Source organism: Motacilla alba, chromosome 1, assembly GCF_015832195.1.
Source record: "Motacilla alba alba isolate MOTALB_02 chromosome 1, Motacilla_alba_V1.0_pri, whole genome shotgun sequence".
In the NCBI taxonomy this organism is placed as follows: Eukaryota; Metazoa; Chordata; class Aves; order Passeriformes; family Motacillidae; genus Motacilla; species Motacilla alba.
The window spans coordinates 48,597,632-48,613,587 of NC_052016.1; the positions used below are offsets into that span (position 1 = coordinate 48,597,632).

Here is a 15,956-nt window from a genome sequence, read left to right on the forward strand (position 1 = left end):
AAAATCAGAATTCACTGCAATACCTTAAATAAAAGCAGAATTATTTCAGTGTTTTCAAAGAAGTGTGGCGTCTGGGTTTTTTTGGAGCCCATATCAAATCACTTCTATAGACTACAATCTCATATCTCCTCTGATACATCAGGAAATATCACCGAGAAAGTATAAAATGGTTCAAATAAACCTGAAACTGTTCTAACCTTTATCAAAATAGTTGATATTCTGAAACAGTAGAGTTGACTTCTTTGGTTTTTCACACCTCTCTGACCTTTTCAATTTTCTCTGGGAACAGAAACTCTTATGCAGCAATACCAAAAAGACAGCTACGTGCTGACTTGCTTTCGTCCCTCATGCCATAAATTTGTATTGAGTTTCACAGGAAATGCAGGGATAGATCTGAGCTGTTGTCAGTTGATTTAGCCAGCTAAGGTAAACACAGTAAATACATTATTCAGGCTATTTTCCTTACATTTGAAATTGAGTTCTTGAGCCAAAAATGTGAATATCAACATGAACTTTGGGATAAGAAATTGAACTAAATGGAACTCAAAATACATTTAGAAATTTTGGAGAAAAAGTTGTGCAACACCTAATGCTGAAGAGGGCAAATCCTCTGTCTTTGCTCTAGGTCATAATCTATGTCCTTTCACATTCATGAACCTCTATAATATTTTGCTATTACTGTTTTGAAGCTGCTGCAGGAAGGGAAGAGTAAAAGTAAAGTCTAGTCAAATGCAATGTCAAGAAATCCCTAATGAGAGCATGAAACAGTCTACATTGCAGTGACTCTTATTTACACAAAATGTCTGGTACAGAGCTTGAATGACGACTGTGGTCACCATCTACTTTATCCACCACAGGTGTTGTTTCGGCAAGAGGGCCAGAGCAATAGCCAAGTTATAGAAACACAAAAAACCTCTGCAGTGGTACTTCTTCCTGATGTTGGGGTCTACATCATTGAGGTCTGTGCAGTCAGTGAAGGAGGGGATGGGACTGCAAGTCCCCAGATCAGAGTTCCATCTTTTTCAGGTAAAGTTACACTTTTACTTGAAAGCATGGTGATGAAAGCAATGCTCATTAACTCTTATTCTCCACCAGAAAAACAATGTTCTCACAATTCTTTAGCTATTAAATAAAATCATTGATCTGAGTCTTTAGTTCTTCAGAAACAAAGATATCTATTGACACATGGGATGTTTAAGATCATCTGAGGCAACCATGTGAGGCTGATGAAAAAAGATGATTTTTAGGAAACCTCTCCCTTTTGAAGATAATACCTAAAAACCTACCTGAGCTATAGATGTTTAGATCTATATAAATAGATACTAGAGCGCTAGTATCTCAAGAAGCACTAGTGTCTCAAAAAGCAATACAGTCAGCTGAGATGCAATCCAAAGAGACCAGCAGTGGAGCCTTGACAGCAATTCAGCTAATCTTATGAATTTTAGTATTAACACGTGAGTACCTAAGGACATCTGCAATGTCCTAAGGCGTCCCAAACAGAGCTGGCAGATGTGTTGTGGGGCTTAGGGGATACACACACCATTCTGTACCAGAAGCCACAGGTGTACTATGTAACACAGCTAAAGTGGCATGGATTTAGGTAGCTGACTCCTGTGTACGTCTCCTTGAGAATAAGCTGAATTTTTCTGTAAGTTATAGTCACTCCCTTGCATAATTATTACTATTTAATTATTAACTTATAGTAGTATTAAAGTGTTATCATCAGGTAAATTTTGATGTCTATCTGCTCTCTCCTCAGTTACTGTGATATGTTGAAAGAATGTAAAATATCAATATTATAAAAGTAAGTGAGGGATGGGAGGATTACTGTCAAGAACAACAAAGAAATAACATAATCTTTACCTAAACACAACAAGGCATTTTAATTGTAACTTTCTGATAACACTTTAAAATTTTATTAAATATTGGTCTTTGATCCTTAAGAAGCACTAATCAAAAGGTGTGACCCTGAAACTTCAATCTAGAACTACAGTTTCAGCTCTAGTCTGGTCACAAACTGCAGTGCTATCATCAGAATGCAGAAGACACTAATCCCTACCTCATTGTATATTTCTTTCATATATCATAATTCTAGGCAACAAAGTCCTCCATCTAATTAGACTATGAATATCACGTTTGTTTCATTTAGGACAACTGCTGTCCAAAGAAACCCAGTCTGGTTCCCTTCCCATCTTGTTGCCACTACTACCCCAGAGCACAATTCCCCTTAGCATGGCCATTTGAGACTGAGCTGTGATCAAAAAATCAACTCTGCACCAATGGGCCAAAGACCCCTTTTTCCTCCAGACAAGGCTAGGGATCAAGGGCTAGCTTTCATTCCTTGTTCTGGGACAAAAATTTGTGACTCAGGGCAGCTTCTGCAGCCTAATGCTTTTTTGAAGATTAAGACACAAAACCATAAATCCTTTTGGAATTCCTATTAATTTTCAGCCTGAATATGAGGATCCAGAATGTGAGTTGCTGTAGGTATCCTCACAAAATCCCATATGTGTAAGGAGCCATTTTGTGGCTTCAGTTCTTACACAGTAATCCATTGCCCAAAAATTAGTCTTTTGCTGAGGGTAAACGAATGTAAATTTGGGTAAAAGCTAATATCTAAATGTACTGAGAACCATTTGCATCATTTGTTTGTTAATTACTTTGCTTTTCATTTCAGGAGGGAAAGTAACAAGTGCTCAGTCCACCTTACATGTGTTGTCTACTTCCTCATCCTCTGTAACACTGCTTTTGGCACTGATGGTACCTTCGACCTCATGGTGAAGGCTGCAGACTTTGTTGTTGTTGTTATTTGTTTGCTTTAACTTGATGACACCAAGGGATGGAGTTTTATGTCCGTGGAGAAACTGAAAACCCAAGCAAATGCTTAAAGACCCATCAAAATGCCTGTGGTGCACTTAGAGAAGTGTTGGAGACACGGTCAATAATTCATCAGGTTTTTATCTCTTCTTTATTTGTAAAAGTCCTCTGGGGAGGAGACCCTTCTTGGCCCAAAAATATGCAGATTGTATGTAATAAACTTTTGTAAGCAAAGGTAATTTCTGTCAAATGTATTTTCCTTTTTTAATATGTTTAAATTTGGCAAACTCCGTCATGTATCACCAGGTGTTTAAAGGGTGATGTCTAGTACAGTACACCTGTATGGTCTGGAGAAAAGAAATCCTTTTTTAATTATAGAAAAAAGTTTGATACAGCTGGTTGTTCCTACTGCCAAGGAAGAAAAACATAGTTTATATACAATGACCTCTACAAAAGTAAAGAACTTGTTCTGAAAATATATAATATATATTCATTTAGCAAAAAGAATTGTCAATGGAATACTAGACAGCTTACCCCAGAACATAGCAAAATGGAGCAAAAAAATCCATTTATTTTATTACCAGGTAAATGAAAAATTATTAAACACAAGCTTAGGAGGAAACCAGTTGGTTTTTATCAAATACCACAAGCTTTTATGTCCAATGGAATTTTGAGTAGAAAATAAGAACTCAATTCCTACTGCATATGATAATGAAAATTCCACTGGGCATTTAAACATCATATACATTAAGCTACTAAGAGGACAAATAAAGCAATGCAAGGAGATAAACCTACTTTTCCCAATCACTTCTCAGTTGTAACTTTCTTTTTCCTCTGAGTACAATTTTTGGTAGCACTCTATGCTTTTCAGAATGGCATTATCCACATATCTAGAGACTGCAGTAGGATATATTTTGGAGAATTTTTTTTCTGAGAAAAAAATACTTGGAAAAGTGCTGCAGAGCATCATTCCAATTATTTATCTAATTGGGTCTATTTCTATAGCTCACTGGAGATTATTCTTGTAGGTACTGGGTGATATCAGTTCTAATCCCCATTTTTTGCTGTACCAGAAAATTTTTTACTCAATAGACAATTTGGACAATTTTTCTACATTGGAAGGCCTTTCCACATACTGGAACCTGAGGAAAAATGATTCCCAGGGAAGATGGGGTGTGTGTTTGTACAATCATGGTGGGCATTTCGCTAAAACATCTGGGGACTGTGCCTAGGAAAAACATTGCACTGCCTGGGAAGAATCAAGTCAAAAATGGTTAACATGAAAGTCCTAATAGTGTGGTTCTTCTAGTTGTCTATCCCTCTAAAAGTTTTGATGAAAACCTATTTTAGCTGAATTGGTTCCCAATTCAAAATGCTATTATTTTGCCAGTACTAGCAAAATAATTTTTGGCGTTTAGATAATACACTACAACTGTGTTTTTTCTCAGCTGATTCAAAACAGTAACCAAGAAAGCACAACAGAGACAAGAAGGTAAAAAGCTGACGATGACTAAATATTTTTGCTTTTGAATATTTTATCAGTAAATTTTTTCAGAGGAGGTTCAACTTAAATCTTTGCTACCAACTAATATTTTAAATAATTTTCTTTAAAAATGGTTTTTAAAATTACTTAAGTCACCATGTTGCTCAGAAAACAAAGGCAGAATAGCTAGCTAAGAATTGACTGCAGATATACAGAAAGAGGCCTTCTATATCTCTGCTTCTGGAAAAGCCTTTGAGATCAAAGACAGGAAGAAGTACCTTGCTGATAAAGCAAACTCATAGAGAATAACTACCTGCTGTCCATTGTAAAACAGCAGCACTGCTACTGTGCAGAGAGCCTACATCAACAATCCATCATCTGCCAAAATGTTAAAATAAATAAGAATAAAGTGATGAACCAAAAAGTCAAATGGATATTTTATAAATTAGTTATGCATAATTTCTTCTATTTTTTATACAGTTGCTTGCCAGTGCAGTTCATTTCAGAGTATTCAAAAAGGCTACATTCACTGCTGGTGGCATTTGGGTAAACTTTCTGTTAACAATAAATGGATATGCTTTATAGGAAGAAAAAAAAGTCTGATAAGGAGACAGAGCTCCATCTAGACACATCTCCCTCTCTAGTATGAAGATACAAATAGAAATATTGAACATACCATCAGGTAATGTAGTTGTATTGCAGGGACAAAAGGAGGTATGTTTTATATTCAACATGAACAGAATATGTATTTTGCATCTTAAATATATTAATAAACATGTTTTAAATGTTTAAGTACCTATGTATTACCTATTTGTTACTTTGTAGAAGATGTTTCCTTATCATGACATTTTTAGTTGCAAGGGGAAGCTTTTTCCTCTTTCATGTAAAAGATTGTAATAGTGCAGTCTGGCGTCACTGAGGAGACTGTATTTTTGTATGTCTGAGGATCTGTTCAGAAAAAATAATAATTAGAAAGAAACCTTGTTACACAGACCAAAAGAAAGTTGCTGTCATGGCCCATATCAAAATGTTAGATATATTGTATACAATCTGTATATATGCTATATATAATGGTATATACAATGTGGAAGACACAGTAATATAATAGTTTCTGTGTACTGTTCTTGTAACATTAGATCTTTTTAATAAATTATTCTCTTTTTATTGACTTTTATCTTATCTCCTGTCATCTCCTCAGTTATATTCGTACAGTTCAAGGTGACAAAATTATTTGGTTTTCAGCAGCAAGAACCTTTAAATTACATGATTTTAAAGAAAAAAAAAAAGTGAAATGGTGAATGTGAAAAAGGTGGCCATTAGAATCAAATAATTTTTGACATTGTTTTAATTCCACCTAAATTTTTTATTTCCTAGATAAATATTTTTTACAGCTAAATATCTGAAAGGTAAAAGAAGGCCTGAATTCCCAAAATGAAACTACACCTAAGAAAAATTGCAATGTAAATCTGCAATTTAGCATCAGAGATAAAGGTTCTCTTCCTTAAAAAAAATCCTGAACAGAAGAGAAATTTATATTAGATTTTAGGGAAATCTAATGTTTCCTAGGAAGGTGGTGAGACTCTGGCACAGGTTTCCCACAGAAGCTGTGGATACCCCACCCCTGGAAGTGTTCAAGGCTAGGTTATGAGGCTTTGAGCTAGCTGGGATAGTGAAAGGTGTCCCTGCCATGGCACAGGGTTGGAACTGGATGATCTCTAAGGTCCCTTAGAGACTTAAACCTTTCTATGATTTCCATGAAAAGAAGAAGAGCTTTGTAAGGAAGTCACCAAGGTCAATCCTCTATTTACTGAAAAATTACATCATTTATGGGATCTCTCTGTAACATTCTTTCAAGTATCACTTGTACTCCGTGTCTGTGGAGGCACAAAAGCACAGTGTGGTCATGTCATGTTCAGTTGATAAGTTTAGTTGCTTTGTCTTATCCTTGAAATACTTTGTGTGGCTAACCACAATTGAATATTTTTCAAAAATACATATACCTTTTTGAGAAAAAAAATGGAACAATGTATAACCCAATTATAGCAAATATTTTTGTTAGTTTTATTTGAGCTCTTAATAATCCCCAGTCAGTCTTTTATGAAATGCATATTTATAGTAAATGACTTTGCAACACAGTACCAAGTCAAAAAGCCCATACTGAAAATAAAAATACATTGCCACAGTCATTTGAACTGAGGCTTCAATTAAAAAATGGTTATGGCTTACATACCATATTATATCAGGACTTTCATTAAATTAGTTATGAATGTCACAGAAAACTGTAATGATCTGATTTCACTGACATGGAGAACTATGCATATTGAAAATCCATATCCTATCAGAACTAGTACTAACTGCAACAGGTTAGTTGGCTTTGGGCTATTAGAAACAGCCTCACTAAGCATGCTGACAGACAGGCTGCTTCCAAAAATGTAGGTCCTGACTTTGCTCTAAGACTTTTCTCTCAATTCCAGTAAAGAGAGAGACCTGATTTTGTCTTTATTGTGGTTCATATTTTAATACTTTAAACAAGATAATGATAATGTATATAAATTAAAGCCTCACAAGCCTGAAAGAGAAATCTATGGATAATTGTACAATTTCAATATTCACATTACTTCTTACAGCTGTCAAGTAAATAGTAAGGTTCTTACAGGTCAGCTGTTTGTGCAAACTGACAAAAATATTTAGATGTGCAGCTATTCATGTTTCCTGTGCTACTTTTCTGCTGTCAGATTATTAGCTAAGCTCCTCAGCGTGTATGAGAAACCTCTGTCATCAGAAGAAACTGATAAAGAAGTGTGGGATGCTTTGGTTCATCTTTTATTATGATGAAACAAATATGTCAAGCTAGAGGAAAATACCCTCCCTTTTGGTATAGTTTGGTGTTGGGTTCTTGGTTTTGTTTTTTTTTTCTCTTCTATGCTCAAACTCATGAATTCTAAAAAAGCTACAAAATAAAAACAGGAGAGTGCTCCTGAAAAATACAGTTAGCAAGATAAATAGCAAAGGCAGGCACAATATGTGTTAATCACAAATAAAGTTATTCAGCATATTTTGCTTTTTATACAGAAAATAAGATGGGAAAGTATATCAATTCCCTTTCCATAACAGAAAACAAATGAATAAAAAGATACTGAAAGCAATTGAGGCATATCAGGATCAAAGCTTTAGCAAAAACAATTTTACCTAAAGCTGCATTGCTCTGCTCCCTGGCTGAACAAGCATTTCCATTTCATAATGACACCATTTCTGATCTTCTACAAAAGGGACTTTTTAATACAGGGTAGTAAAATGGGATAGTTCTCTTCCTATATTAAAAATTTGTCACGTGGAGTGACTGAATGACTTGGAAAAGAAGCCCCAGGTCAATTGCCTACTTTTGTATAACTCAGTCTCTTATTCTTGAGTAGTATATACACCCAAATCTATCATTCTGGAGAGCATCATTCTAGATGATGATGTTTTAAATGTATGTGTGTTCTAATTACAAACAAGTTTCATCTATGCTTTAGGCAAAATAACTCAATATCTGTCCTGCTCTGACCACCAGGCTGTAGTGCATGGGATGCCAGATGATCAGTAGAGGTAAGGCTCAAGCCTGGTATTAGTACTTGGAAAAAACTCAAAAGCAAATTGTTGATTTGTTTCTGGATATACGACCTTTACTTCAAGTCATATTGGTAAAAGTCGAATTATCCGCGGTGCACTGAGTGTCCCTTTTGCTTCAGTTACAGAAATGAAAAAGCAGTACTTCACTCTGTCCTACAAATTTCTGGGCAGCCTCTCCTTCCTTCCTCTGCCCTGTCCTGTAACAAAATAAAAAAGGATATGTGTGTGTATGGAGAGGGATGGGCAGGAGGAGAAATAAGAGGAGGGAGTCCATGGGCACTGTCTCCCACAAGGATGACATGAAATTAAGCCTGCCTCTTGACCTAGCAGTGTTTGTCTTCCAACAAGACATCTGAAATGGTTTGCATTCCAAACAAGAGGAAGCATTTTTACCCATCTGAGAATGGTTGCACTAGATTATCCAAAGCACTAAGCTAGATTTCCACTGTGTTGTGTCAATACTTTCTGACTTTCCAGTGGGAATAGAAGCAAATTCCACAGCTTTTGAATGGGAAGTGAAAGGAATTTCATCAAAAATTTTCATATTAAAAAAATACTCTTGGGTGCTCAGAGCACATACAATAAGAAACAGAAGTCTTTAATCCTCTTAACACATTGTCCATTTAATGCATGAGAGAACTGCAGCAGGTTGCAGGCTGAAGGGTATTATTGCATCATGACAAACAGGCTTGCAGTGGCAAAAATTTTGTCAGATTTCTACTTTCTACACTTGAATGTTGCTGGATCTGTGCAAGTTTGCCTTCAAGAACAGTAGTTCTTCCTTTTGGGCCATTTTTTATTATACCCAAACATCTCTTGAAAGTTTCTGATGTACTAAGATCTACAACACTGAAAGTCCTCTGGCACAAGACATCTGTAGCACCTTAAACTTTGGTGTGACAGCATATTGGCAAACATAATCTTTGCTCAAGGCATAGCTACTTCCACAGTTTTTCCCTCCACTAAGAAAATATTTACCTTCATTAACAACAGTGATTTATCTTAATAAACTACAGTTAGGTATTTCTGGTCTTACATGGCTGCTGAACTCTTTCTTAATTCTCATCAAGAGTATGTTCTGTTAAGATACTGTAAGCATCTAAAAAAGATGCTAAAAACACACAAAAATCCAGTAGGTCTATTTTTATAGGCCAGCAAACAAAGGAAAACAACCCAAAATAAAACTACCTTCCATCCAGACTAATGGTGAGGGGAGGGATTAGAGGCCTATCACCCTGCAAATCCAAGTTCCGTTGTTGAATGTCACTACAGAAAGATCTGTAGTGCCATACCAACTTTTCACAAAGTTCCTGGTAGGATGCTATAGAGGAGGAATGGCAACCAGGAAAAAAGACAAACAAGATTTCTGTCCCTTTTGTGGCTGACACTGCCATTTTTACAAAGCTCAATGACAAGGTGAGAGATGTCTGGCCATCTTACATCTCCTTTGAAAACCAATATCTCAACATTATGAGGGCTATACAAAGCCCTTTTCAGATAATTAACTGGTAGATAACGTTGAAGCACTCATGGACTGCTCAAAACTGATTGAGGGGGGGAAAGGCAGTTGCTACCTTTTAATGCCAATAAAAGTGAGATGAAGAAAACCTAAACTGTGTGAACCTAATGTTGAGTGTGGAACTGACAAGTGAAACTCAGGAAAGATAACCTGAAATAATCTCAAAGGGAGTCAGAAACTCATGGGTCACCATACAGTAGCTTCTAGAATATATAAGTTGAATGCTACCAGGAAGGTTGCTGAGACAAAGATTAAAAAAACCCACTTTTTTGCAAAAGAAAAGACAAAATTTTGGTTTTATCACAGTACCGGTACTGTGTGCACTCAAGTTCTTGGCAGCTCAGAAAGGCACATAATAGAAATAGCAAAGAGAACGATAATTCAAGTGACCGAGGGTATCATCTAGAACATCTGCCACCTGGGGAAAGGCTGAAAGGACTAGGGCTCCTCAGTTTGGAGACAGCAGGGCAGTGAATAATAAGCTATCAGACCCTAAAGTTCTAAAAAGACCTGTGAATGACTGACTCCCAAACTTCCTCTGCTTCCTATTAGGAAAATGTGCTTTAAATTCAAAGATTCTGCTTTATCACTTTATCTGTCCAGTGAATGCTGAACTATTCACAAAGAAAACTCCAACACTGAACAGATGCTGTTTCAGAATACTCCCTATTCCCAGGCCCAGAGTAATCAAATCTACTCCCAGCTGTGATACAAGTTAGAAAGAAAAATTTTTTGAGGTCTGTGAAATCCTCAGCTGGATCTTTAAAAAATTTGCAGCAGGCAGAAGAAGGAAATGTGTCTTCCTCTGTTTTACAAAGGGACACTCACAAGTATTCATGGAAGCTTATGAAAGTACCCAGGATGATGAAACCATCCCTCCCACATGGACATAAAATGTAGGAGCTGAAACTGGATATCCAGAATCACAGTCTAGCATTTCCACCAGTGACTGGATTTAAGACTTTATTGTTGTTGCTCTAATTATTGCTGTTTAGGTTATATCCTCATGGTAGCTCTTGCAAACCATCTGTGTTACCTGCTAATAGCTAATAAACTCAAGACTGTAAAAAAAAAAAAAATTAGGAACTTCTTATCCTTGCACCATTTTTTAAGCTACAAACAAAGCCTGGGAGAGTTTTAGGTAAGACAGCAGAGGAAAAAGGCAATATCTGTTCCTACTCTTTATGACTAACAATATCACATTCACTGCCAGACCATCAGAGACTGGAGGAAATGAAAATGCAGCATTTTTACTCCCTGTTTTACACAGAATGCACTAAGTGGGATGATTTTGATTTAATGTAGTAAAGAGGACTGATTGATGTAGGTTATAATTTTAAAACTTAGTTTTCTGCTTCTGAGTTCACACATACTCACTAATTAACTTGAACAGCAGTTTATAAGACCAGTTTTGACTCTGCCCATTTAATGAACAAAATCCAATCAACCACCCTGTTAGCGTAAATGGAAAATACATGTCTGCAAGAATGATAAATAACTGATTGCCATAGTGATTAGCATAACAGGCCTTGTTGAAAGCTATTTGGCATTCAGCTCTCACTAGCAAGTTTTAAGGATTGATACAAGCCTGGGTGTACTTTGCATTGGACGTGCAGCTGATTTAAATAGGAAGACATCTTTCTAGATCTGGTGACTGACATTTTCATTTTAAACTTTTACATTTCTGTTTGCAAGAAAATGAATCATATTTTTCAAACTGCTGTGGATGTTTTCACATAAAACATATGTTTCTGAAAAAAAACCCAACCACTTTTAGTGGTGCCAGATGCTCCAAGCATTATTGCTGAGCTGAACTAACCTCAGGAAAGCTGTGCTGACTCACGCTTAAGTGACCTGTTAACTTTGGACACTGCATGCTCTACTCTGGAAGTTTTTAGACTCTCTGTATGCTTCAACTATCTGGGCCATAGAAACATCCAGAAATTGAATACATCAGATGATGCTCTTGACTGAAAAAAAAATAGATGACATTTTGAGTACACTTGAGATGATTTGAAATGCTGCTAATAGATAACAGGATATCTATATTTGAAAAATGGTCAATTCAGCTACTTTCTTTAGTTATCTTTGATTGCAGTTAGGATGTGCTTTAGTATATTGGTCCATATTTTTAACATATTAGATTTTTCAAAATCCTCTTCAGATATAAAATAAATTTGGGAAGCTTTGCAGGGGTTGCCATGCCTGTCACAGAACTGGGTTAATTTTGGGCCAAAGCTCCTCTGGGACTTCAGGGTCCGGTGTCACTATCTCAAACTGGGTCAATAGAGCTGCACTGAATATTTCTCCCATCTTGCAAATGGATGGGTTCACTTAAGTCAAAAAGAGTTGAGTTGCAAATAAATTATATTTAAATTCCACACGTCAATATGAAGAGCTTGAAGTAACTGATTACTACAAGCAACTCATATTTTCAAATTACTCTGTAAATTGAAGGGAGACACACTTTCAAGAAGGACACAGTGAAATCCAGGAGGAAAGGAAATAACCTCTCAAGCTACCACAGATGCAAAAGGGATGAAGTAAAAAGTCTTGAACAGTTCCTTGAGCTCCTAAGGACAGGAACTGAGCTATCATTCCCAAGAAACACATAATATAATTATAAATAATGTACTCAGTGTTTTCAAAATCTTGGTTAACTCCATAGCAGCACCTAAATACACAGGCAAATTGTCAATTCAAAGAATACAGATGTGAAACTGGGATCTCACTAATCATCCATCTGGTGCAAATAAGAGTTGGAAATAAATGCAGGGAAGAACAAAAAAAAAAAGAAATTTAAAATCTCCAGTATTCCAAAGTACATAATTTTCAATCTTAGAAATTGCATTATACCATCTGGAAGAAAAAAAAATTCAGCAAAACAGGAATTGAATTAAATATCTTTCTGACAAATTTGAAATGCCTCTCAGACACTCTTCCCTTATTAAATATTCATGGAAGAACCACCAGATAACTACAGGATACTGGATGCAAACTCTCTTGCCCTTCTTGCCTGTGCATCTCACTCTAAATTGTCAGTCATGGGAAGGAAAGGTCAATAAAAGGTTCCCTGCCTCTTTCATGTCTGAAGGGTGAAGACAACTTCACCCACCAGTAATTCTGAACTGACTGAAGACAAAACCCTGACCTTCCTTCTGTCCCTCAATACCAGCACCAACCTGAGAAGCTGCTGAGAAGCATTGCTTCCATTTGCTGTAATGCTCCTGCAAAGCCGGGTATGAACTGATCCTACCCTAAAGCACACAGTGGAGGTGGGCTTCAAAGGCTTGTGAATATGGAACTTTCTTTGAAGGGTTGTATTTTCATTATTCCTAATACCTTGGAAGGTTTTGCTTTCATCACAACCCTGGTAAACAGCTCCAGATGTGGTGCTGGAAGAACAGCTTCCCTGATTCTCCACTCATAATATCTTAAAATAGCTCATGTGCAGCATAAATAAATTTTTGTTTATATCATGCATGCATTCAAAAGAGAGATGTGTTATACTACTCCTCGTTTAGCCAATATTTATAAAAGTGTCCAAAACAGTGAAAAGCAGAAAGTGAATCTAAAAAAAAACCCCTCTCTGTTTATGTAAAAAGGCATCCATTACAACTGAAATGATAGTATATTATAAAGGCTGATTAAAAAAAAAACAAACAAAAAAGAAGTAAAGAACCCTCCAAAGTACTTTATTTTTCTACTGAAAAAAGACCACCTCACTTCAGGCTTTCCAAAATTATTCTGTGCAGTTTTATGAATAATTTGGCATTTCCAAAGCAAGTTTGCAGAATGGAGACTAAATGCTCATGACTTCTGTTCTTAGTTTGTTTGAACCTGTATTTTTTTATGATACTCATTGATTGAAATGTAAACTGAAATAATTTCTTTGCTGTGAAACGCACTAATAATATCTGCCTGTCTCAGACCTTCAGACTGGTGCTTCTCTCTGGCATTCAAGTTCCAACTGGGCATCTTTGCTATTGTATTTGTCAGTCAAGATGGGCACACTGTAGCTAAAAGCAGTTTTCCATCTAGTTTTCTAGTGTCTGTATTTCAGCCCATGGTATCCCCCATATACTCCAGGAGTGAAGCAGGAGTCTGAAACTTCTTTTTCTGTGATATAGTGGCCGTATCTACAATTCACAATGGTTGTCAAGCACACATGCAGACTTGTGCATATCTCATGTACCTAAATAAATATCAGTTGACAATGTCATCATGGTTTCCTATCTCTCCTGGAATTCATTTAAAATAGCATAGCTAAATGTGTGGTATTACAGTGCCTAATTAAGTAAGAAGTGACTAGGATAGATGGTGACCTTTTCCAAGTGATTTTCTATACATAACACGCTGCATGAAATGTGAAACTCTGGCGCCTGAATGAAAGCCATCAAATAGGAAAACTGTTCTCTTTTATACTACCATCCTAGAGCAATGTGCAAATGACTAGAATCTTTAAGGCAAGAGCAAAATCCTAGCATGTGACATTTCATTTTCATAACCTTTTCATTCCATAAAAGTATGTTTTTAATGGTACAATCTGTGTAAATTATTAATGATTTTTCTGAATATGACAAAATTTATAAGGCAATATTCTCAGCATCATTTATAAGAATACCTATTATGTGTACTGCAGGTATAGGGAGACAATCGTAGCAGAAAAGTGAAACAGTCAAAAAGATATGTTAAATAAGATGTGATTTGTCTATCACTGCATAGTGTTATTAACTTGAAAAATAGTTCTACTTTAAAGGAAATGTCAGTGAGCTTTGTACAGTTTTCAAGTAAGGCTCAATTTGGAGCAATAATGAATCTTTCTTAGGCAGAGATGATTTTTCACACAAGAAAATTTTAAATTATCTCTCTTATACTTTGAGCATCTTTCACATAGACCTTGTAAAGATCCTAAATATATACCCTTTAATTGGATGAAAAGGTTTATGATGCATAGGTAATAACAAACAGGTTTATAGCATACCAAGTCAGTTCAAGAAGACATTTTCCGGTTTTACATAAAATGGTAAAGTTCATCTCCATTTTAAAAAATCCTTTTTTTCCTAATTATTCAAGATCTACTGCTTTTTCTTTTCTTTTTTTTTTTATGGGATGTTTAAGAGAGTAAAGGGCATTATCAGTGATGATAAGCAAAAAATTATCCTGCTTAGGCCGAAGCCTTGAAATCCACCATACAGAGATTTATTTTCTGCTCTTTTCGTACCTTTCCACCTCTCCTCTAAAATCTTGAGGCACATGGAGAAGGTACAGAGCATATAAAATATATTAGTCTATAATTCCCACATGAGATTGCAAATTTGTGAAAAATTACAAGAAATTCATACTGGAATGTCTTTCGTTGGTATAGCTCTCTATTTCTGAATGGGACTTAGTTCTTCTCCTTGAGTGAAGTGACCATCTCAACGTTGGCCAAGTTGGATAAGCTGTTCCTTATAAGGAGATGAACTGTTATGGTAATATTCTCCACAAGAATAGACATAAGAGCAGAGGAACAGGGAAGGAAATGCTTTCAGATTGTCACAGCAGCATTAAAATGCTCCTCAAGAGCTCTGTAATGAAAATGGGGATAAAAACCCAACTTAAATGTGGACTAGTCAAATACTACTATAATGTAATCTGTGTAAAAGACAGCATTTTACCTTCTAAGACTCTAAGGCATTGGAATCACAATCCAAGGAATCTCAGAGACAGTACTGACTGAATTAATAATGGTCTGCTTAAAAATAGATATTGTTTTCTCTCTAGCACTTTTGCAAAAAAGGAAATATTTATTTGTAATGCAAACCAAGAATTTTCAATTGCAAGTCTAATGTACATTTATTCATCTCCACAGGTATTGCTGAATTGTTAATATTCTCATCAGAACCTGATGCTCATTAGATCTTAGATGCCTTGAAATTAGTTCTTCCAGTCCCATGCTCTTTAATATAGATGTACAGACATTTCTTCAATTTGTAATTCCATAGCTTTATGCTTATTCAAATATTTTATTTAATTTTTGCTGCAATTACTATACAAATTTTTAAAAATAGTCCAATTTAATCCAGAGACAAGTTTTATTTCAAAAATATAGGTTGTTAAAACTTACAGATGTATTATAGTCCTTAAGAAAATCATTAGGAAAATGTAGCATTTTTAGACCAAGGCAAGGTGAGAATAGTGACTGAGCATTGGCTTGGGTTAGCAGTAGGAGCTCTGAAAGCCAACAACTCAATTAAAATAATTGCTTGCTCAGGATGTGGACAGAGAACAGAGGACAAAAAGTAAGACTAAAGACTAAGAGATGAAGTTTTCATTCAACTTAAAATCATTATAAATTTTGAGTGAGCATCAAGATTTTTCTTTCCTTTCACATCACCACCGTCATTACAGTGGAAAAGAAGATTATTCTGCTTCGGTTATTATACCAGCAGCAAGTTGCTTAGACTTTTATGGTCAGTGACCCTTTTCCAAGATGTGGCTCTCATTATGTGGTAAATTTCTTCCTGTAATTATACTCTGCCT

At 35.8% G+C, this 15,956-nt stretch overlaps 1 protein-coding gene across 7 annotated transcripts in view; it reads left to right on the plus strand.

The window, feature by feature from the left end:
- The window catches only part of CNTN5 (contactin 5), a 600,552-nt gene extending 595,078 nt beyond the window's left edge, over positions 1-5,474 (plus strand). For all 7 annotated transcript variants that reach the window (XM_038141215.1, XM_038141204.1, XM_038141258.1 and 4 more), the window contains 2 exons: positions 858-1,026; positions 2,678-5,474. In XM_038141215.1, coding sequence (XP_037997143.1) covers positions 858-1,026; positions 2,678-2,781 — 273 coding nt within the window. In that variant the 3' untranslated portion in view covers positions 2,782-5,474. The remainder of the gene's footprint in view (positions 1-857; positions 1,027-2,677) is intronic.
- Positions 5,475-15,956: the final 10,482 nt, after the last annotated feature.